This window comes from Nycticebus coucang, chromosome 22, assembly GCF_027406575.1.
Source record: "Nycticebus coucang isolate mNycCou1 chromosome 22, mNycCou1.pri, whole genome shotgun sequence".
Taxonomy (NCBI): Eukaryota; Metazoa; Chordata; class Mammalia; order Primates; family Lorisidae; genus Nycticebus; species Nycticebus coucang.
The window spans coordinates 51,667,513-51,691,493 of NC_069801.1; the positions used below are offsets into that span (position 1 = coordinate 51,667,513).

The window sequence follows — 23,981 nt, forward strand, 5'->3', positions numbered from 1 at the left end:
GAGGCCCAACTCCAGACCAAAGACAACATAGAAGGGCTGTGTTACCGGAGACAGCAAGAATGGGCTGGCCTGCTTCAAATCCTGCCTCTTTACTTACATCCGCAACCTCGTTCTGTGTCTCAATTACCTCATCCGTGAAATGAGGATTCTAACAGGCAGCCTTCAAGATTGTTGAAAAGGGCCTAGCACGCCCATAGCTCAGTGGTTAGGGCACCAGCCACGTGCACCGTAGGCATTCTGGGAAACCAGGTTTCCTGTTTTTGACTTTTAGTTAACATGCAGATACTCCATGAGAAGCTGTAGTGGGTGTTAGCCATTTATATGATTAGTGTGAATGAGATGTTGGAAAGAGAGTTTTTGCTTCGTTTTGAGACAGAGTCTCACTATGTTGCCCTCGGTAGAGTGCTGTAGCATCACAGCTCACAGCAACCTCAAACTCTTGGGCTTAAGCGATTCTCTTGCCTCAACCTCCCAAGTAGCTGGGACTACAGGCATCCTCTACAACACCTGCCTATTTTTTTGTTGCAGTTGTCATTGCTGTTTAGCATGCCCTGGCTGGGTTCGGACCACCAGCCTGGGTATATGTGGCCGGTGCCCTACCCACTGAGCTATGGGCACCGCTTTTTTTTTTTTTTTTTTTTAGACAGAGTCTTACTATGTCACCCTCAGTAGAGTGCTGGGGCATCACAGCTCACAGCAACCTCAAACTCCTGGGCTTAAGTGATTCTCTTGCCTCAGCCTCCAAGTAGCTGGGACTACAGGTGCCCACCACAACACCTACCTGGCTATTTTGTTGTTGTTGCAGTTGTCATTGTTGTTTAGCAGGCCTGGGTCGGGCTCAAACCCACCAGCCTCAGTGCATGTGGCTGGTGCCCTAACCACTGAGCTATGGGCGCCAAATGGAAAGACAGTTTATTGAGAAGGATGGGGTAGGTGATGTGGGGAGAAATGCATGACTTTGGGGACAGGAAAGGCAAGAAAGGAAATAAATCAACTGAGAAGCCTGGGGGGAAAAGACAAATTTCCTCAACTTCTAAGTTTTTTTTTTTTGTAGAGACAGAGTCTCACTGTACCGCCCTCGGGTAGAGTGCCGTGGCGTCACACGGCTCACAGCAACCTCTAACTCTTGGGCTTATGTGATTCTCTTGCCTCAGCCTCCCAAGCAGCTGGGACTACAGGCGCCCGCCACAACGCCCAGCTATTTTTTGTTGCAGTTTGGCCGGGGCTGGATTTGAATCCGCCACCCTCGGCATATGGGGCCGGCGCCCTACTCACTGAGCCACAGGCGCCGCCCCAACTTCTAAGTTTTGCCAGCAAACTGCATTATGTTTATTTTTATTTAGTTAGTTTAGCAGTCCGGGGCCAGGTTTGAACCTGCCAGCCCTGATGCCTGTTTAGTTCATCTGTTTAGGGAAGGAAAGGAAAGGGAGGGGTTCCCATTCCAGGGGAGGTCATAGGTCACAGTCTTGGGTGGAGAAGGGATAGAAGGGATGTGATAGGTGTGGGAGAAGGGAACAGGGCTGTGTGTGAAGACTGCTGTTGACTCACCTCCTGGCCTCTGTTGCAATGAAAGTGAAAGGAGAAGGAGGGAGGGAGAGAATGTCACCGCCCAAAGTAGTGAGCCATGAAGAGTCATGAGGTAGAATCAGGGGTCTTCGGGTGGCCTCACTGCCCAGATTTCACAGGTACGTGGAAGGCCACCATTAGTGCTTAAGCACCGTCCCCGTGGCTGTCAGTGTGCCCCATGTAACAAATGACACATAACCCTTTAACACATAAACACTTAATGCTTTAGTGTTGATCAGTTTATTAATATTTTTCTAAACCTGAAACACGGTTATGGTAAGCTTGAGGTACAGAATGGGGAGGACAGCAAGTGTGGCTTTTGGTGAGCCACTTCCCTTCCACGGCTCTCAGTTTCCCCAGCTGCACAAGGAAGGGGCTGGAGCGTGTGGTCTCTGGGGCACCGCATTTCAGTCTGTTCTCCATCTGTCAGTGGACAGACAAGGTGCAATGCAGGAGTGCCAGCCTGTCCCTGGTAATGTCTGAGGCCAGGGATATGAGGAAAGCAAAGCAAAGAAAGGAAAATATGCAAAAGGTTTTTACAGACCATTGTGGGGAGCTTACTGTGGCAGCACTCCTGGAGTCTGGTAAGAACTTTATCTGGAATTTTGGGTTCAAATAGAGCTTGTGTGTTAGGCCACCGAATCCAGCCCAGCCATTTCCAGATCTGGTGGCAATCAGTCTTTGACCCATTTCCACATCTTAGATTCTATTACTATGATCCCAACTGTGTAAAACTCCAATGTTTTCCTCATTCTCTTGTAGAATGTTCATGATTGGGGGCAGATAGCACTTCCTGCTAGGGTCCCTAGGTTCCCCTAAGAACAGGGAAGTCAAGTAAAGGGACTACTGATGGGTGTTATTTCAGGGGAGTTTAGGATGAGGGCTGCTGTAAACCTGGTAGAGAGGGAGGGGAGAACCCTGAGCTCCCCGGCTTAGGCGAGGTCCCTGCCGGAAACTCACTCCCTGTGCCACCCGGCCATCTGTTCTAGCTAGGGCTTTTCTAGCTGCAGGACCTGAGACCCACTCCAGTCAGCTTCAGTAAAGGGGGCTTTACTATAAGGAAAGAGTGTGGCTCCTGGGACTTCAAAGACCGGCCCTCAGGCCTCAGTGATTGAGCTCGGGAACTAGAACCGCCACAACGGAGGCAATTCTCTTGTTCTCAAGAGCCTCTCAGCCATCTTATTTTGTGCATGTCTGTAAAATTCTGCCCCTTATCGTTAGTTTCCCAGTAACCTCTCTCCTCCCTAGCCTCCGTTGCTCTCCCAAGCAAGACCTTCCCGCCCCTGTGGGCGCTTCAAACTGCGCTAGGGTCTCCTCGTTTGTGGAATTCCCAATTCCCCACGGAGGATCTGATTGGCTCCGCTCACCAGCCAGCCTATGGCAGGACAGGCCGGTCTCAAGCGTGCAAACTTGGTCCAATCAGCGGTGGAGGGGCGGGGCCTCGGCGTCCTTTGGGCCTGCGCGCGGCGCCTCACAGGGTGAGCGCCCTGCGGCCCCGCGGTGTTCCTGCTCCTTCGCCTTCGCGCTCCATGGTCTCGAAGAGCAGCCGCACCAGCGCCGGCCGTCCCTGGGCCACCAAGGCCCGGGCCAGCCCCAGCACCTCGTCCGTGTGGCCGCGCCACACGCGCTGCAGCTCCTGGCGCAGGCTCGCAGCTGGGTACTTGTCCTGGGCGCGGCGCAGCCAAACGTCCACCTCGCGGCCCAGCTCGCCGTCGCTCAGCTGCGCCTGGCTCCACTGCGCCAGCAGCGCCTCGAGCAGGCAGCCAAAGCCCTCGGTGTGGCTGGAGCCGGCGTCATCCAGCTCCACCGCGCGCTTGAAGCAGGCCGCAGCGTTGGCCTCCTCGCCCTTGATGCGCAGGCACTTGCCACGCAGCAGCTGCAGCTCGGGCAGCGTGGCGCCCAGCTCCGACTCGCCGGCCTTGGCCAGGAAGACCAGCGCCTGGTTCAGCGCCTCCTCGTCCACAGCCAGCAGCTCCTGCATCGCGTCCACGCCCATGTAGTAGTAGACCTGGGGTGGAGGCAGCGGGGTGAGCCTTCCTCCCCTGAAGTCGCTGCTCCCGGTCATCCCTCCCCATCTTGCTTTTTAAAAAATTTCATTCGTTCCCATCCTCCCTCCGTTGGCCATCATTAATCACATTTTATCCCTGTCCCACTACAAAAAGAGTGCTGGGATTCCAGTGCCAGCCCCTCCATGCTTAGCCATATAACCTTGAGTGAGTCAATCTCTGGACCTCAGTATTCTCGTGTAAAATGATACTTGTCACCTCTTGTTACTCATTCCCTGAGAACAGAGAATAGATACTTTTCTTTTCTTTTTTTTTTTTTTTTGTAGAGACAGAGTCTCACTTTATGGCCCTCGGTAGAGTGCCGTGGCATCACACAGCTCACAGCAACATCCAACTCCTGGGCTTAAGCGATTCTCTTGCCTCAGCCTCCCGAGTAGCTGGGACTACAGGCGCCCACCACAACGCCCGGCTATTTTTTGGTTGCAGTTTGGCCGGGGCCGGGTTTGAACCCACCACCCTCCGTATATGGGGCCGGCGCCTTACTGACTGAGCCACAGGCGCCACCCAGAGAATAGATACTTTTCTACATAAAGAATAATGGTTCAGGGCGGCGCCTGTGGCTCAAGGAGTAGGGCGCTGGTCCCATATGCCGGAGGTGGCGGGTTCAAACCCAGCCCCAGCTAAAAACCAAAAAAAAAAAAAAGAATAATGGTTCACACTATCTGAGCTCTTAGAAGAAGCCAGGCTCTGTTCTAAACTACACAGCCGGGCACCGTGGCTCACACCTGCAAAGCTAGCACTCTGGGAGGCTGAGGCGAGGGGATCACCTGAGGTTAGGAGTTCAAGACCAGCCTCAGCAAGAGCAATACCCTGTCTCTACTAAAAACAGAAAAACTAGAGAGGGCTTGTGCCAGGCACCTGTAGTCCCAGCTACTTGGGAGGCCCAGGCAAGTGGGTCACTTGAACCCAGAAGTTTGAGGTTGCTGTGATTTATGATGCCCTGGCACTCTACACAGGGCGATAAAGTAAGACTCTGTTTCAAAAAAAAAAAAAAATCAATAACGGTACACAAATTATTTAATCTTCATGACTGGTAGAGGGAGGTTGGGATGTTCCTTATTCCTCTTTGTATTCCCAGGGCCCAGGCCCCACCCAGCAGATATTAAAGAGGTTTTTGGTAAGCCATTGACTACCCAAGCCAAGGGAGGCAGCCTTACCTGGCCGATGTCCAGGTAGGTCTTGAGGCCTGGGCACACTCTGACCACTTCCTCCAAGTCAGCCTTGGCGCAGGCCAGGTGGCTCCTGTCAGGCACGCCCCCAAGCCCCATCTTGGCCCTCTCCAAGTCATGCAGGTAGGCCTTGATGTGGATCTGCCAGCACAGAGTCAGCTTAGAGAAGAGAGGACCTCTGCCCTCCTTTCTGCCCTAAATGAAGCCAGTATTTTCCTCAACAGCAACCAGGGAGATTCTGTGGTTCAGCAGACAGCTCCTGAGGCTGTGACCCCGGGTCCTAGTCCTGGACCAACTTGGGCTAGTCCTTCCCCCTTTCTGGGCTTTCCTTTCCCTGTCTGTGCAATGAGGGAGTTGGATGAAGAAAGAGCCCCTCATCCATTCAGCAAATACGTATTGAGTGCCCAGGAGATGTGGTGACAAGATAGATGAGGTCCCTGCCCAAGATTCTAGCAGGGAGACAATCACAAGTAAACAGGGCCATTTCACAGGATAAGTGCTATGACAAAAATAGAGCAACAGGGTAGAAGGGATTGGGGAGGGTTATTCTAGACAGGATGGTAGCACTGATTTTGTGAGTGTCTATGTCAACATGCAGTTTGAGAAGAATGGCAGATGGTCCCAACAGACAAGTGTCAAATTACAGCTGATTGCAGACCCTTGTTTTCCTCACACTTAGAGCATGGAGGTTCAGGAGGGGTGGCTAGGGTTGGGCAGAAGGAAGTAGGGGAAGGGGGTTATTGTAGGATGTATCAGGGCTTTGGTTATCAGACACCATCAGGTGGGGCAGGGGTAGGCATCCCTGGCTTTGAAGTCACTTGTGCTAGGGTTTGAGTTCCCAGTACTTTCTACTATTAGCCATGTGACCTGGAGGAAGTTGCATGACCTCTGTGAACCCCACTTTCTGCATTTGAAAAATTAGTACACTAATATTTTCCTTAAGAATTACTATGATGATGGAGAGGACACCTTCTAGCCGGGACCTAGCGTGTCGTGGGTGCTTACATTCATGCAGCAAATACTCATTCAGACCCACCTTGGCCCTCGTGCAATAGGCCTGCCAGTTGAGCTCTGGATCTCGTATTACATCCAGGGCCATGTTACAGGTTCCAATGGCCATATCCTGCTTTCCTAGAAAGTGGAAGATTTTGGCCAGGCGATTCAGGATGGGAGGTTGATCCTTGGCAATCTCAATGGCCTAGGTAAAGGAGGAGGGTAAGAGCAAACCACTTTCTGTTTGTTAGCCAGAACCACAGGAGGCCTGTCTCTGCATAAAGCCCTATCACCACAGTGCTTTTAGTCCCTATAGCTACCCATGTCTACCTGCCCATGAGTTCAACGACAAAGTGGAACCCAATGCTCTGAGTCACAGCCCACTGGCACTAAACTCCTGAGAGCCATAGTTCCCAGTCACATCCAGCAAACCTTTCCAGCACCCAGACAAATCTGTCCTTCCCAGTGTGTGCTCCCCTGCTTCCTGGGGCAGGGGGCAGGTGGCAGGAAGGGCCAGATTTAGCCTCTACCTCCCCCATCCTTACAAAGTACAGGCTTCTATTTGGGCCACAGCACTTCAACCCTCTGTTGTTACTGATTGCAGCCTGTTTTAAGTGACTTGCTTTAGAGTTACAGGGCCTGGGGGCAGAGCTAAAGCCATCTTTCCACTATGTCATTGGAATGGGAGGGAGAGAACTCCCCACAGAGGGGATACTGTGCACAAAGATCTCATGGGGAAAAGTCTGCAGGTCTCTATCAAGGCTGGAAAAGTGGGCTTCTGGGTCAGACTGGATGTGGGGAAGGTCTTAGCTTTTGGCAAAGGGGAACAGTGACCAGGGAGCACTTTGGTTTTGAATGAAGACAGAATAGTGAGAAAGGTCTGAGTAAGTATAATTCCTGGGGTGGTGGGGGACTTCTCTAGTACCCAGAGAAGGTGGGCTGTGGGAGGAGAGGCTGGGGGACTGGGTTCCTTCCCCACTTGGATAGTGGGTGTAGCTCGGGGATATGTACCTTGCCAAAACAGTCCAGCGGGTCGGTCCCCGAGTACCCGCAGTCATGGACACCCATGGGGGTGGTGGAGAACGTGTCCTTCCTCTCCAGCAGCATCCCGAGGTAGCACCAGGCTAGAGCTGGGGGTGGAGGATGAAAGAGGGTGTCTGTGGAGTAGCAGGAGGGGAGAGAGAGGAAGGAGAGCCACAAGGAGGGAGGGGGCAGCCCACCCGAGGCGTTAACCTGGTGACAGAGGAAGGGATAGTGGTGTGCAATCACTAAGGGCAACCCGGGGACAGAGAGAATCAAAGATGGAAAGAGGGGGCAGGTGAGGGGTGAGGGAACACATTTTGGTGCTTATTCTCTGCACTCAGTATGTCACCGTGGGGGCCTCATTTCAGGGACATAGTTCTCCTCCGATGTCAACTCTTCACCAGCTCTGGTGGTTTAGTCCCTGTTCTTGCTGTCAGGCTCTGAGAGACAATGACTGGACTCCTCCCCAACAGAACCTTCACTCGCCCCCCGCCACAACTATAAAATGGTGGCAGTACGAAGAAACAGGAGAACTGTCCCTTTCACCTTCCAGGTCACAAGCAGCAGACCTGGAAATGCCATTGCAGTGATCTGCAAATGGAACGTTCACATGGGCAAGGTGTGTGGGCTTCTTGAGGTGAACAAATGAGAATAGGAGACGGGGCAAGGAAGGACGAGCCAGAACTGGGAACAATGCCAGAGGCAGCGGTGGTGGGTGCAGGGAGAATGGGCAGAGGCCAGTGACCCACCCACCCTCCAGCCCCTACCTCGGTGGTGGGGGTCTGAGGACTTGAGTACTTGCCGGAGCAGGGCCAGCGTGCGGTTGAAGGCGGGCAGCCTCTTGTGCTCCTCGCTGCCCAGCTCCAGGAAGATGCCATCTAGCCTGTGGCCAAGAAGGGAATGTGGCTGGTTGGCACCTGTCCCCAGCTGTCTCTGGTGTGCTGCGAGCCCTGCCCAGGCTGATGGCAGGGAGCGAGCCTTGGGAAGCCCTTGCCATGGGGTGGGCTTGGCCACCTCTGCCCTTGTCCTTCTGCCTGGGTGCCAGGCCACACCTCCCCCAGCCCATCCTGCCTCCCCAACCCCCACGCCCTGGCCTGACCTGAGGAAGAGCGTTGCCATGGTGAAGTACCAGCCCCTCTTCTCCTCAGCGGGGATCTAGGGCAGCAAAGAATGGCCACGCTGCTGTCAATGAGGTACTTGGGTCATTGTTCCCACACTTCCCCGAAATCCCAAGGGGCAGCGAGCACAGCGGGAAGGCCTCGAGCACCCTAGATTACAGTTCTGTCTCTGCCAGTGACTGGCCGGGTGGCCTTGGGCAAGTCACTTCATTTCTTTGCCCACAGAGGCTTTGAGATGAGCTGTCTGAGTGCCCCCAGTGAGGTGCCCGTCACCCTCCCCGGGGCCCCCAGCCCACCTTCTCTCCCCTTCACTGTCCACCTCTTCTCCCTTGGGTGCCTTCCCTCAGCTCCCACCCTCCTGAAAAGGCCCTGGGGCATGTTAAGGGTGTCCAGCCCAGCCGAAGCCAGGACCTCCTGCACTGTTGTCCGTTATTATTCTTGCCAACCTTGCTGTGCAGTTAGACTGACTTGGGCACCAGATAAAATATTTATGCTGTTATTTATGGGAGTAGTTGCTCCAGCTTCAGGGAGGAATTTTAATGAAAACCAGTAAAAGCTCCAGTGCATGTCGACAGCTCTGCCTCAGGCTGCAGTACCCCTCCCACTTCCACCTCCTGCTGGGCTGGTGTGAGGCTCCTTTTGCAGCTACACCCCCACGGCCTCCTCAGCTCAGGGCCCCATCATCCCTCCACCCCACGCCCCGCAGCTGGGGTGAATGCGTTTCTCACCTATGGTGTAAGGCCCTGTGTTGGGTGCCAAGGGGATGTGGCACTCAATGGGACCTGCATTCTGACCCACAGGGGCCCACAACCTGGCCGGGGAAACGGACCCAGGCTTAAGTAACAGGACTAGACTGGGTGCCTGCCATCAGCCAAGATCCTGACACCTGTCTCCATCTGTTTTTTTTTTTTTTTTTTTATTTGAGACAGAGCCTCAAGCTGTTGCCCTGGGTAGAGTGCTGTGGCATCACAGCTCACGGAAACCTCCAACTCTTGGGCTCAAGCGATTCTCCTGCCTCTGCCTCCCAAGTAGTTGGGACTGCAGGCACCTGCCACAACATCTGGCTACTTTTTGGTTGCAGCTGTCATTGTTGTTTGGTGGGCCAAGACTGGATTCGAACCCACCAGCTCAGCTGTATGTGGCTGGTGCCTTAGCCGCTTGAGCCACAGGCGCCCAGTCACCTCTCTCCATCTTACAACGAACCTGCGAGGTAAGTATTATCCTCACTTTACAGAGGAACATATGGAAGCTCAGAGAGGCAAAGTGACTTGCCCAAGATCACACAGCTTGTGAGGAGCGTCAGAGCTGGGATTTGTTCTCCTTTTATCAGGCTCCAAACCGTGTGCTCCCTTCACCATGCCCCATTGCCAATAACTATAGTCCAAGGCCAAGTCTGATTAAGGCCACAGAGACGTGCAGACCAAGTGCAGTGGGAGGGACAGGCCACTCACAACCAGGGGATATGGATTTAAGGACGGTCTTGAATCAGTGGCGGCATTTCAGCGGGTGGGATCCCAGACACATGTGGGAATGGGCAGCTGATGGGCACAGGGCAACATGTGAGGGGAGCCACACTGGCAAGTTAGGCTGTGGCTGCTCTACACAGGCCTTGAATGAACTTGGAAGGAGGAAAGAGGGAGCAGACATTGTGGGTCAGATCCCACTGAGTGTTGTGACTGCCCACGGGGACAGGGTCTCCCCAGCAAGATCACCCAAAGGAGGCCCCCCAATTGCATTTCTCAGTCAGTGTTCCCTGGGGATCTTCTCTATGAGGACTGAAGAGGAAAGGTAGGTCCCACCTTTAGGGGCTCCCTGTCTGACAAGAGAGCCAGCAGCAAAGACAATTATAGTCGAAGGAACACTGGGGCCCAGGGAGCCCAGAGGAGGTGTCCTGCCTGCCTGGAATGTCCCTAAGGCTTCCCAGAGGAGTAGGTACTGGAGCAGCATCCTGGAGGACACGTAGGAATCACCCAGGAGGATACAGAGAGAAAGGCATTCTAGAAGGGCAGGGGCATGTGCTCAGATGAGCGAGCAGGTGCAGAATCTGCATGCAGCCCTAAGGGCTGGAACCCCAGTGGAAAGGGGTTGGGGAGCAGCAGCAGGGGCACATCAAGAGAGCCCCCCCCATAGGTAGGCTAAGGGTTTAGAACTCATCTGTAGGGCAGTAGGGAGCCATAGAAGGAGTTAGAGCTGGGGAGTGCCAAGATCTAATGTGTGGTTTTTTTGTTTGTTTTTTTGAGACAGAGTCTCACTTGGTCACCCCTGGTAGAGTGCTGTGGTGTCACGGCGCAAAGCAACCTCAGACTCCTGGGCTTAAGTGATTCTCTTGCCTCAGCTGCCTGAGTAGCTGGTATTATAGGCACTCGCCACAATGCCCACTATTTTTAGAGGTGGAGTCTCACCCTAGCTCAGGCTGATCTTGAACTCAACTTGTGAGCTCAGGAGATCTGCCCGCCTTGGCCTCCCAAAGTGCTGGGATTACAGGTGTGAGCCACTGCGCTTGGCCCCTAATGTGTGTTTTTATCCACATCCTCTTGAAGGGTAATCCTGTTACTTAGGTGGGAATGTGTATATGGGGGCTTTAGCAGGGACTAAGACTGCCTGGAGAGGAGAGGGGTAGGCCCCAAGGGCTAAAGGGCATCCCCGAGAAGTGGGGAACATTTCCCAAGGCAAGAGGATGGGGTAGGATGCTGGAGACCCTTATCTACTTTACTTACACAGGCCCTGGGAAAGAGGTAAGGGAGTCAGATTTAACCTACTGTAGGCCAAGCTGGCTACAGACTTCGACATAATAGCAAACCCTGATTGTGGGAAGGACCAAAGACATGTGGTGCCTCAGGCCCCCTGGCTCTTAGATGTGTGAGCCCATGGCCTCTGGCCCCTTCCCGCTTTGTGGCTGGCTATTCTGAGTCATGGTCATGGTGCTGCTCTCATTTCCATGCTCTTAAATGGGTGCAGCCACAGCGAGAGCAGGCGTAGTAGCCTCAGGGGATTGTAATGCAACAGAGGGTCAGGTATCTGACAGGTCTGGCTGTATGAGGTGGGTGACCCCAGGCAATGAGTTACTCCTTGGAGCCTATGTCCTTATCTGCAAAGGAGTATGGGCCTACAGGAGCTGTTAGGGTAGTGCCCAGCCTAAAATAAATGTACCCTTTCTCCCGGGTTGGAGCTGAGGGGGCTTAGGGCTCTCTAGGAGGCTGCTCTGTCCACGGCAGCCTGTTTCAGTGACATCCTGCTGCACCCTGCTCTCCATTTCCCACCATGCTCCCAGGAGACAATGTTTGTCCTCTGGGCTCGCCAGATTCACAGCAACTCTTGTTTGGAATTCATGCTGCAAGAAATTAAATTATTTGTTCAAACCATACAGTTAGTGCATGACAGAGCTGTGACTTAAACTCATGCCATCATGGTCCCAGTCCTAAGCTTTTTCCACAACACCCTGATCAATCTTTTTTTTTTTTTTTTTTTTAGAGACAGAGTCTTATTTTGTCGCCCTTGGTAGAGTGCAATGGTATCACCGCTCACAGCAACCTTGGGCTTATGCGATTCTCTTGCCTCAGCCTCCCAAGTAGCTGGGACTACAGGCCCCCGCCACAATGCCCAGCTTTTTTTTTTTTTGTAGAGACAGAGTCTCATTTTATTGCCCTTGGTAGAGTGCCATGGCATCACACAGCTCACAGTAACCTCCAACTCCTGGGCTTAGGTGATTCTCTTGCCTCAGCCTCCCAAGTAGCGGGGTCTACAGGCGCCCACCACAACACTTGGCTATTTTTTTGTTGCAGTTTGGCCGGGGTCGGGTTCAAACCTGCCACCCTCGGTATATGGGGCCCGCACCCTGCCCACTGAGCCACAGGCGCCGCCCCAATTTTTTATTCTGTATCTGGAGACGCTGAGGTTAGAGAGGTGAAAGGACTTAGGGTTCTATACTAGTTAGCATCAGGGCATAAAGCCTAGTAGTTTCACCACCATTCTGCTCACTGTTGAGTATTTTTGAGTAATTCAAGAGCCTGGTCATGTTTTTCACTACACAAGCAATACCACCACCTGGTGGTGGCATGCCTGAATTGCAGGGGCAACTCCTAAGCATTAACACTCTACCTCAACTAAAATTGTCAAAAAAGTAGCTAGCTGAGTGACATCTGTGTGACAAATCCCAAACACAGTTCCTCATCAGATCCCACTTTTGGAGGAGGAACTGTGGGGTTGCAGATAGGGTCAGTGAGTAGGGGATGGAGTTGATGAGATACACAGACCCAGTCTGAAGCCTCATCCTGTTTGGGCTTTCCTCCATCACTGTGACGAAATGGCGTTGGCTGCTCACTCTACTGTGCAATTCTGGCCCTAAAATGGTCTGTCTCTTTAAAAATCCTTCTAGTTGTAACTGAAGCAGCAGCTGAAGCTGTTACCAGGGGCAACCTGGTAAGCCACAGAGCATTAAATTAAATTAAACAGGCCTCTGACTGCCCCCTCCCATCCCAGAGAAGGGAGGGGCTGTTCCACCTCTCTCCATGGGAATAAAGTTGCTGTGTAACCTCCTACACGGTAAGGAATTCAGTTACAGAGTTTATAACTCCCAGAGGCCTGTTGTTTAGAGGCAGCCTGGGAGGAGGCTCAAAGGACTTCTACCAGAAGAGGAATATTTACTGAGGACCTGCCTGGGGTGGGCTCTGGGCAGGATGTCCCCTCTATCTCTTGCTTAATCCCCGTCAGGCTCATGAGCTGGGAATTCTGTGGTGAGAGGGGCAGGGCTGGCCAGCATACCAGTCCAGGTTTAAAACTGGAGGGACTTAAATTAGGCTGCTGCTCTGTGGCAGATTCATGGGAGGCAAGTGGGCGAGGCCCATGCTGGCCCCAAAGTAAAATCTACAGGGTCTGGTACTGGCTGAAGGAGAGAGGGAGGGACAGCTCCGAGGGGAGGTGTTCTTAGAACATTTCCCAGCGCTCTGAGGCCCTTGCCCCTATTTTCCTCGTTTTATTTATTTATTTATTTTTATTTATTTTCTGAGACTGAGTCTCAAGCTGTTGCCCTGGGTAGAGTGCTGTGGCATCATAGCTCACAGCAACCTCCAACTTGGGCTCAAGCAATCCTTTGGCCTCAGTTTTTTCTTTTGTTTTTGTTTTTGAGACAGAGTCTCACTTTATCGCCCTTGGTAGAGTGCTGTGGTGTCACAGCTCACAGCAACCTCAAACTCTTGGGCTTGAGCGATTCTCTTGCCTCAGCCTCCCAAGTAGCTGGGACTATAGGCGCCCACCACAACGCCTGGCTATTTTTAGAGACGAGGTCTTGTCACTGTGGTTCAGGCTGGTTTCAAACTTGTGAGCTCAGGCCATCTACCCACCTCGGCCTCCCAGAGTGCTAGTATTATAGGCGTGAGCCACCACACTCACCCCAAATTTGTGAACTTAATTGTCAGACCTCCTATGACAATAGCTCTGATGGTCATTCCAGAAAAAGAGTCCCGAAAATTTCTATGAAGGGTGGACTAGGTTGCTGGCATCAGTGCACAGCTTCCTAAGGGGAGTACTTTGAAGGTGACCACAGTGGTACTCAGCAATGAGGTGTGCAGCACTTTTTTAGGATGAGTTTTCAGACCTTCATATGTGTTAACCCATTCAACTCTCTCCAGTGTTAACTGCAAGGTAGGGACTATTATTCTCCCGTTTATAGATGAAGCAACTGTGACACAAAGTGGTTAGATAACATGTCCAGAGTGACACAGCCGGAAGGCAAGAGGGCTGGGAAATAGCAGCTTAGATCCAGAGTTCCTGCACCTGACAACCCTGGACTAGTGATCCTCAAAGTGCAGCCCCCAAGCCAACAGCATCAGTATCACCTGGGAATTGAACAGAAATGCAAGTTCTTTTTTTTTTTTTTTAAGACAGAGTCTCAATATGTCACCCTTGGTAGAGCGCTGTGGCATCACAGCTCACGGCAACCTCAAACTCCTGGGCTTAAGCGATTCTCTTGCCTCAGCCTCCCAAGTAGCTGGGACTACAGGTGCCCATCACAATGCCCAGCTATTTTGTTGTTGCAGTTGTCATTGTTGTTTTTTTAGCTGGCCCAGGCTGGGTTCAAACCCACCAGCCTCAGTGCATGTGGCCGGCACCGTAACCACTGTGCTACAGGCACCAAGCCAGAAATTAAAGTTCTTGACCCACTAAATCTAAAACTCTGGGTGTTGGGGCTCAGTAACCTGTGTTCTAACAGGCCCTCTAAAATAGGCTGACATTTGAGAGCCCTGTCGCTGCACCACACTATGGAGAGTGGAATAAATGGGCTAGCAGATGCATCTCTTGCTTAGTGAGTACAGGGTCAGAAATTTTGATCCTCAGGGAAGCTTGAAGATCCAAGCCCACAGCTGAGTAGGTAAGCAACACAGGTTGGTGACCTGGCAGAACCTGCAGGAAACAGAATTAGGATAGGAGGAGCAGGGGGTTGTTAACTCGGGTGGGTCCAAGGATGGATCTTAAGTATTCCATTTACTTCAAAAGGTGGCCCCCAAAGAAGGAAATGTTGGGGAGCTTGGCTATTTGGAGGGATTTCAACAGAAGATCTTTTGCTATACCAATGGCTAATAAATATATGCATCTCAATAGGTTGTACAGGGACTGCGTTGGTTCTTAAGGAAAGTATTTGCCTTGCAGTTTGGACTTTGCCCCTGCTGACAGGCTGTCCTCTGATTGTGGAGTTAGTTCCTGAAAGCTGAGTAATCGAGAGAGGGGGAAAATGACCCAGGAAAGGGAATGAACTTTTCTCTAGTATCACTCAGAGCACGGAAGCAAGGGCTGCGCACGGCCTTAAAAGGTAGGACACATCCTCTTCCTTTTACAGACAAGGAAACAGACTAATAAAAAAGCCACCGGCCCAGCCCCGCAGCCCAGGCTGGAAGTGCCAGGATTCAAGTTCAGATCTGCCGCCCTCCAACGCCCCTGTTTTTCCCACCTCATCACACCAGCCCTGTGAAGGCTGACACTGCAGAAAAGAAAGTCACAAGGTGACAGGCCACAGGAATCCGTCCTTCCTGTACAACTTGAATGCCCTCTGTGATGACACAGAATAGCTTCTCTGCTCCTGCACATGGAGCCCCGCCCCGCCTGGCCCTGGCCCTGGCCTGCCACCCATGGGGGCACACATAGGACAGGCAGGAGAAGGCTTTTCTCCTCTGGGGGGGGGGGGGGCAACGCTCTCGTGCTCCAGCCTTGTTGAGTGTGGGGAATAAACAGAGGTGTAGGATTGGGGTCCCACCCCTGCCACTTATGCCCCCAGGGGTCTGGAGAGGCCACTGGCCCAGCTTCTGCATCTGTAATTGGGAATAACTCCAAGTAGCAGCATACATCACAAGTGTGTCGGCCAGGGTGGGAAATGTGACCAAGCAGAGGGAATTTGGGGTTTGAGTGCTATGCCATGGAAGTAAATATTCAGCCCTATGTTGGGTTCCCTGATTTTAAGCTGTGAGCAAATCAAGTGCTGCTCCCAACTGCCCAGCACCTCCTCTGCCCTGTGGTCATTTTTAGTCTACCCTGGTTCCCGACCTGCTGGACTGCATTGAGCCACTTTATTCATTTTCCCTAGTGAAAGAGCCATCTCCTGTCTGGCCTGTGGTCCCAATCCAACTCTAGCAGCAGTGGTGGCTGTGTGGGCCTGCAGATATTGTGTGCCCACTGCAGTACTTCAGTAACCCTGATGCCCGAACTTTCTCAGCTCCTCCAGGGGAGAGTGCGTGCTGCACCCTTAACATAATCATCTTTCTCCTGTAAGAGGTGGTGGGACCAGACCATGCTAAAAGCATCTTGACTTTGGGGTTCTTTATCTATGAGGAGAGGGAGACCCAGCTCTCAGACTTAGCAGGTAAATGGGGAGAGAAGCCAGCAGCAGGCTCAGAAGGCGCTGACATGCCCAGGTGAGTGGACTGAGGCCACAGGAGGCTGGAACCAGAGCCCCAGGAAAGCTGTCCCCCACCCTGGGCTTTGACGTCCTACAGACCTCAGTTCAGTTCCTGCCAGCCACTCACAGCTGTGTGCCCTTGGGCAAGTCACTACACTTCTCTGAGCCTCAGTTTGCTCATCTGTAGGATGGGGTTAATAACAGTTTGGATTTCCCAGCATTTCTATGAGGATCAAATGAGATAATTTATGAAAAGCACACGTGTGCACATGTGAATTTTAAGGCTAAATTCAACTAAATTAAATAGAACATCTGGCCACCATCCAGGTCCATCCAGCTCTTCTAGCCAAACCATATCAAATCACCCCAAACTGTAGAGTCACACATACGTGTACGTGTGTGTGAGCACACCCATGCCAGGGACCTGGGTTTGCTGACTGTCAGCACCCTTTTGGCCTTTCCTGCCAGGTCCCCACTCTCCCGGGTGCAAGGATGGGCTGGAATGTCCACACCTTTGTTTGTGAGACATTTGTGAGGCTGGCTGGCCAGCACCACCTTCCTCCCGACCCGCCCCAGCTGGCCAGTGATATCCAGACAGGCCCGTGTGCACTAGATCAACCTGGGCGGGTCTCTCCACCTCCCTGAGCCTGTGTGCAAGGTGCTTCATAATACCCAGCTGACAGCATGCCTATGGGGTCTGAATCAAAGTGAGATGCCCTGACACAGGCATGCCTGGCACAGAGACACCATTGCAGGGGTCTCCTGTTGTCACCCAGGGTCTGGCCTAGGCCATGAACAGGGGTGAGAGGCCTGCATGTGAGCACGTGTGAGTGTACACGTGCATGCGTGTGCAGGCGTGTTAAGATGCCAGTATTCTGGGATAAGGAGAAGAAAATTAAATTACTGCATTGGCTTGGGACAGGGTTTTTGTTAAGAGAAATGTAAATTCAAGTTACCTTATTTTGAAAGACGATAGGAATTTTAAGGCTAAATTCAACTAAATTAAATAGAACAACTGTTGTAAGCAAACACCTCTTGGGTGTTCAGCATGGGTTCTGTCTGTGGCAGACACTGGGGCAGGCGGTGGGAGGAGACAGAGGGGGCCCAAGACCCAGGGCTCACCCTTTCAGGACCAAGACAGAAATGACTTGGAGATAAGCCGGTTGAAGGTAGGCAGGGAGCAGGACCAGCGTGACCCAGCACGCAGCCAGCCTGGCACCCTTCATGTTCTCTCAGTCCTCATAGCAGCTGGTGAGATGGATGTTAGAATCCCATTTCACAGATGAGGAAACCGAGGCTCAAAGGAGTAAAGTGACCTGGCTGCAGCCACCTGGTGATGGAGGCAGAATTTTAATCTTGTTTAACTCCAAAACGTAAGTTCTTCGTACCCACTACACCTTGAGAATTGCCACCAAGAACCCACATACATGTACGTAGGGGGTGCTGGGAGGAGGGTAGGAATGATAAAAGCAATCTGCCTCTGCATATTTTTTGCAATTTAAGAAAGAAAAATGGGAGGGAATAAAGACCCAAGAAAGCATGTCATAGAGACTCATACACTCACACACTCTGCTGACTTTTGTAAGATTATGGGCTGAATTATTGACTTTTATAATGTTTTCTTTTGCAATTTAGGTTTAGCTGAGTAGCTGGTTATGGTTCTTGAGCAGCTCTTTGTTCTTCAAGCTCCAGGGACAGTTCCAGCCCCAGCAGGATGAAAAAGCTCTTGCCGTAGCTCAGGTTGGCCCAGACCAGCGGCTGCCCACCCACGCTGTGCTCCTGCAGGTGGCAACCCTCTGGAGTGGAGGTCCCACCTCCTGCTTCCCTGGACTTCTGCCTTCATCCCTGCCCCCCCACCCTGTCTCCTGACACATGACACCCACTTGGCCATCTCTCTCAAGACCCCTCCACTTTAGATTCTCAGGAGGCTGCCTCCAAGGACCTCCCTCTACCACCCCGCCAGCCACCTGCATTACACTTGTCCCACCTACTTCTCTGACCTGTCCAGAAAGAGCAAAGATTTTGCAGTCAGGCAAAATGAGTGGATTCAACTGTCACTTACTAGCCTTGTGACCTGGGTCAAATTACTTAGCTTTGCTCAGCCTCAGTTCCCATCTGTATATTGGGACTGAAGGGTTCACATGAGGACTCTGAGATAAAGTCTAGAACATAAGTTCTCAACCTTCCTAATGCCGCGGCCCTTTAATACAGTTCCCGTGGGTCGCAACTCACAGGTTGAGAACCGCTGGTCTAGAAAGTGCCCAGGGCAGTCACTGACATTACCGTGTGTAGTCGTGTGAAGGGAGAGTTCGAGGAGGAGGAGGTTTCAGCTGGCTTTGACAGGTGGAGTTTGCTTTCTAGGCAGAGGAACAGCATCTACCTAGGGAGGTGCGACATAGACATAGCCCATCTGGGGGGCTGTGAGCAGTTTAGAGTGGCTAGGAAGAGAGGCTCAAGGCAAGTAAGAGGAATCATGGTGTGAGAGGAGGGCAGGAACTGATTTCAGAGACTGCATGAGCAGCTTTTCAGGGCCACATGTGCTCCTTCTTATGAGCTTTGGACGGCCCTGCTTCCAGGCCTCACCTGTCACTAGAGCCCCTGGCCCTGCAGGTTTCACCACAGGGCCTTTGCACACACCACACCTGCTGGGTGTTGCTCTCACCTCATTTCTGACAGTGCACTCCTGCCTCTTCCTGAGCCTCCTCAGTCTCTCCTGTTGAAGGGGAGTTGTACCTTCTGACTCAGTGACTGCCAATCTATCATAGGACCAGGACTTTCCAGCTTACTGCTGACTCTGACATTTGGTGCCCATATCCCAAAAGTGCACTTCCATTGTCAGCCTCTGGGGCCCTGATTTTGGTTCTTCAGAAAGTGTAATCTCAAAAGAAAGTGTGATCTGGGTACATAGTACTTAGAGATGACTATCACATGACACAGACTTGTGATGAATGCCTGTGACCTCAGCCAGTTGTAGACATAGCTCTAATTTGTTCTTTTGGCCCCCACTCACAGAAGAATGGCTCACATAAGACTAGTTAATGAGGCAATAAATGTTTGCTTCTCTACTTGTTCAAGGGCATCTAAAAGACAAGAACTTCTTTTTTTTTTTTTGTAGAGACAGAGTCTCACTTTGTCGCCCTCGCGTAGAGTGCCGTGGCGTCACATGGCTCACAGCAACCTCTAACTCTTGGGCTTACACGATTCTCTTGCCTCAGCCTCCCGAGCAGCTGGGACTACATTTTTTTTTTTTTTTGAGACAGAGTCTCACTATGTCACCCTCGGTAGAATACCATGGCATCACAGCTCACAGCAACCTCAACCTCTTAGGCTTAAGTGATTCTCTTGCCTCAGCCTCCCAAGTAGCTGGGACTACAGGTGCTCGCCACAACACCTGGCTATTTTTTGTTCCAGTTGTCATTGTTGTTTAACTGGCCCAGGCTGGGTTCAAACCCGCCAACCTCTCCGTGTATGTGGTAACACCCTACCCATTGTGCTATGGGCGCAGAGCCAGACAAGAACTTCTTAAAGACAGGACTTAGCACACCATAGGTACTCCATAAATGCTAAGATGCTCAGTAAATGCCTCTTAGACATGCCTGGAATTTACCAGTTCATCAACACTTTTATCCTATCATTTAGTTGGCTAATCACAGTAAGCCTGAGGCAGAGATAAGTACTGACAAACATTTATAAAGCAGACACTCAGGTCAGAGATGACAAGTGCCTCGTCCAAAGCCATACAGCAAAACAATGACAGAGCTGAGCACAGTGGCTCATGCCTGTAATCCTAACACTTTGGGAGGCTGAGGTAGGAGGATTGCTTTAGGCCAGAATTTCAAGACCAGGCTGGGCAACACAGCAGGACCCCATCTGTACAAAAAATAGAAAAATTGGCCAGGTGGAGTGGGATGTGTCTGTAGTCCTAGCTACTTGGGAGGCTAAGGCAGGAGGATCACTTAAACCCAGGAGTTAAGAGGTTGCAGTGAGCTACGATGACACCACTGCACTCTAGCCTGGGCAACAGAGCAAGACCCTATCTCAAAATCGTAACAACAATAACAACAACAAAACTGGGTGCTCAAACCCTCGCCCCCTAACTACAACGAAATTATCATGATTTTCATCCTGACTGCGACCATTTCTTAAGCACCTGCTCTGTGCCAGGTACTTTATAAGCATGATTTCATCTAGATCATCTAAATTCCCAACTTTCTCCTGGCATGTGTGTGTGGCAGTGACCACAGCTGCCCTGTGAAGACCTGAGGAGTAGCTACTGGGCCAGGCCCCAGGAGACAGCACAAACCATGGCAGCCGTATCCTCTGAGACTGAAGGGAACCTTCCAGACAAAGGTGACATAGAAGAACACCCCAAGCAGAGGCTGAGAAAGGGACAGGTGAGCTGAAGGAGACCTGGCCTGTGGGGGAACCAGAGGCAGTAGATTGTGGCAAAAGCCTGGCTTGGAAGAGGGGGACACGGCTAAAGAAAGGCAGAGAGCTATGCCTACCAAACAGCCTAGGATGAATCTGCCAGGAAACAGGGAGCAGCGGGGGGTTGTAAGCAGCTGGAGCAGCTGGCAAGATGGAGCACCACCACACTGGAGGGTGAGGCAGCAGGGTCACGCTGGGGGCCGGAACCCGGGGAGGATGACCACAGCCGCACGGTGCAGGTAGGAATTACTGAGGCTGGGCTGGCAGAGGGAGGCTCTGGAGGAGAGGATGGGCCTTAGAGATAGAAGGAACTGGAGGGGGCAAGATTTGGGATCCAAATGGATGGGGATGAGGGTGACGGGGAGAGAGGAGGTGGGAACGCTGCCCCACTTTCTGGTGGGGTACTTGATGGTGCCATTTACTCAGGCGCGTGTGCACAGGGACCAGCACGGGTACTTGCTGGCAGGACCAAGGTAAGAGGGATGAATTGGCCAGCTTGGGGTTTCTGCGTTGCTAAAATGCAGGCTAGACGGAGGTGCACCCCCTAGCCCAAGAGAGAAGCCACGCAGGCCCAGACTGAGATCAGAAAGGGAAAGTACTTGGGAGGCTGAAGGACCAGGACGCAGGGAGCGTCAGGGCTGCAGGGGGTCTCTGCAGACAGAAAGGACCACGACTCAGCCATCCCAGCGTGGCGGGGGTCACCCACCTGCTTCCCATAGCTCAGCGCCTTGTCGTAGAGCGCGATGCCAGCCGCCAGCACCCGGGCGCGCTCCTCCGGGCTGGCGCAGCCCACGTCGAAGCCGTGCGCGTAGCCCTGCTCTGCCAGGCAGCGCGCGGCGCGGAGCTGCGGGTCCCCGCCGGTCTCGGGCTCCGCCGCCAGGCCCATGAGGTCCGCCAGCCGCACAGCGCACGCCTCCTCCTCTTCCTCCTGTCCCAGCCGCCCGTACACGTGCGCCAGATTGGCCCAGGCGTTAAGGTTGCCCGGGTCCTCGTGGGCTACCTCGAGGAAGCGTTCGCGGGCCTCGTCCAGCTCCTCCAGGTAGAAGGCGAATGCGCCTAGGAGGTGACGCACGGCGGGGCGCTGCGGGGCGGCCGCCAGCTCGAGCTCCTGCCGAAGGCCCTCCCGCTGCAGCTTCAGATCCCGGGCGCGCAGCGGGGCGGGCGAGCGCGGCTCGAAGTTCAGCTGCATCTCCAGGTGGAAGTGGCCCGGGAGGTAGTCGAGGTCGTCGATGAGGGCGTCCAGGTCCTCGGCCTCCGGCTCCGCCATGGCTGCCCCGCTGCTCGCCCGGCCTTAACTTTGTCCACGAAGCTGCGGAGGGGAGTGGATGGGACGCCCCCCGAGCGAGCCCGGCGCGGGAGGCCAGGGAGCGGCCGCTTCCAGGTCTGGCGCGCTACCCGCCGGTGGGTGGGCCCTGGGAGCGTCCTCTGGGTGTTTCCGCTTTCGCCGCTCAGCGGCTTTTAGACGCGGACATTGCACAACCAGGTTTGCCAGAAAAACAGGTGCATTGTCAGATTCAGGGCTCGCAAACCCCGGTGCAAGGCAAAGATTGTGTTTTTACTCTCTCTGCACAACTGACTAGGAAACTGAGGCTCAGAGGAGGAAAAGGACTTGCCCTGGTCACAGAATGGGGGCGTGCCCAAGTAGGCCCCCAGTTTGCTGGGGCCAGGCCATTCCTCCATAGGCGGTGCTCCGCCCCCTCTGCGCGAACGCTGAGTTCGGACTGGCCCTTCCAGCTGCCATAGGCAGCCTGGCTCCTGCCTCTGTCCTGTCCCCACCGCTGTCCCGTCCCCGCCGCAGTTCTTCAGTGTTCTCGTCCGAATGGAGCCCTCCACCTCCCTCATCTCTTCTTTTGCCTATTATTTATCAGATTTCCCACTTGAGATTTCTCTGCATCCTCTTTGCTCATGGAAAGACTATAGGCCCCACGTGCTGGCTCTTATCCCACTTCTCCGACCCTGGTAATGTATAATGCCCCATTTCCTATTTTCCTCATGTGTGACTTGAAGATGACAATCCTTCCCCCAGGGCAGGAAGGTATCATAGGTAAACCTGACAGATGGCCGCTCCAGGTAAATGTCAGTCTCACCCCTCCTTGGTTCCTATCCTGCTCTCCGCCCCTGCTACCCAAGTCCTTGCTCTGGCCAGTCTTCCTCCCAGGACTGGAGCTGTCCCCGGAGCCACCCCCCAGCCTCTAGCCCAGGTGCTGGGCTGCTAGTCCTCTCGTGCCTGGGCCTTGCAGTAGGTCTGCATTTTGGAGCTCCTGGCACCTCTGCTGCTTCCTTTTGGAACATAGAAGACATAGAGCCAATTAATAAAGTTAGAAACAGATTGGACTTTAGCAATAAGAAGGTAAATTAAAAACAACACTTGGGGCCGGGTGCGGTAGCTCACGCCTGTAATCCTAGCACCCTGGGAGGCCGAGGTGGGTGGAATGCCTGAGCTCAGAGGTTCCAGACCAGCATGAGCCAGGGTGTCTCTACCAAAAAAAAAAAAAAAAAAAAAAAAAGTCAGGCGTTCTGGCAGGCGCCTGTAGTCCCAGCTACTTGGGAGGCTGAGGCAAGAGAATTGCTTAAGCCTAGGAGGTGGAGGTTGCTGTGAGCTGTGATGCCATAGTACTCTACTGAGGGCCACAAAATGAGACTGTCTCCATAAAAAATAAAGAAAAAAAGAAAATAAAAAACTTCAAAGTAAGAAGATTGAAACAGCCAATTGAAAGCAAAATTTAAAAAAAAACAACAACACGGGTGTCATTTTTCACCTGTCAATTTTTAAATATAAAATTTAGTAAGTTTAAACATTTTAAATAAAAAAATTATTACTATAAACTGCTGGTGATTATGAGATGAAACTTGTCATCTCACCTACTTGGGATTATTAGGGATGGATTCCCAGAGGGCTGGGCTTTAAAAAAAAATTGTGGTAATATTATTTACATTAAAATTCACCATTTAAACCATTTTTCAAGTGTACAATTCAGTGGCATTAAGTGCATTCACAATCATTCCCACCTTCCATCTCCAGAACTTTTTCATCTTCACATATTGAGATTTCATACCCATTAAACAATAATTCTTCATTCCCTTCTCCCTCTAGTGCCTCTAAACCACTATTCTTCTTTCTGTCTCTGAATATGACCACGCTAGGCACCTCATTTAAGTGGAATCATACAGTATTTGGTTCCTATGTTTCTGGCTTATTCCACTTAGCATAATGTCTTTTAAGATTCATCCATATTGCAGCACATGTCAGAATTTCCTTCCTTTTAAGGGCTGATATTCCATTGTATGGATTTATCATATTTTCATATTCCTTTATCTGTCAGTGTATATTGGATTGCTTCTACCTGTTGGCTCTTGTGAACAATGCTGCTGTGAACATGGGTATACAAATACACATTTGCATTTTTGCCTTTAATTCGTCTGGTATATACCCAGAAATGGAGTTGCTGGGTCATAGGGGAATTGTATGTTCAAATTCTTTGAGGAACTGTCATACTATGTTCCACAGAAGCTGGGCCATTTTGCTTTCCCACCAGCAATACACAAAGGTTCTAATTGTTCCACATCCACACCATCATGTGTTTTGTTTTTTTTTATAATGGCCATCCTGATGGGTGCATTTGGCTTTTGCTCTGACTCTGAGAAGATGAGCAGGCATTGGGTGGGGAAGGTAGGTGTGGGCGTATGTCAGCAGCAGGAGAGATATAAAGAGGCCAGAGGTTCGCCAAGGCAG

At 52.2% G+C, this 23,981-nt stretch overlaps 2 protein-coding genes across 4 annotated transcripts in view; one reads left to right on the forward strand and one right to left on the reverse strand.

Annotated features, from left to right (window-relative positions):
• Positions 1-1,787: 1,787 nt before the first annotated feature.
• Positions 1,788-22,524, reverse strand: TTC22 (tetratricopeptide repeat domain 22). The gene is made up of 7 exons (XM_053576947.1): positions 20,955-22,524; positions 7,917-7,972; positions 7,585-7,700; positions 6,806-6,924; positions 5,838-5,999; positions 4,790-4,942; positions 1,788-3,574 (listed from the first exon to the last, which is right to left on the reverse strand). Exons 1-7 carry the CDS (start codon positions 21,513-21,515, stop codon positions 3,038-3,040), a joined length of 1,704 nt encoding a protein of 567 aa, XP_053432922.1. The 5' UTR covers positions 21,516-22,524; the 3' UTR covers positions 1,788-3,037.
• LEXM (lymphocyte expansion molecule) overlaps positions 7,982-23,981 on the forward strand; it is a 38,369-nt gene continuing 22,369 nt past the window's right edge. For 2 of the 3 annotated variants that reach the window (XM_053576955.1, XM_053576958.1), the window contains exon 1: positions 7,982-20,487. In XM_053576955.1, the coding sequence (XP_053432930.1) occupies positions 20,318-20,487 (170 nt within the window). In that variant the 5' untranslated portion in view covers positions 7,982-20,317. Of the gene's footprint in view, positions 20,488-21,494; positions 21,630-23,981 lie in introns of those variants that run through there. The other variant, XM_053576957.1, reaches the window with a different exon arrangement.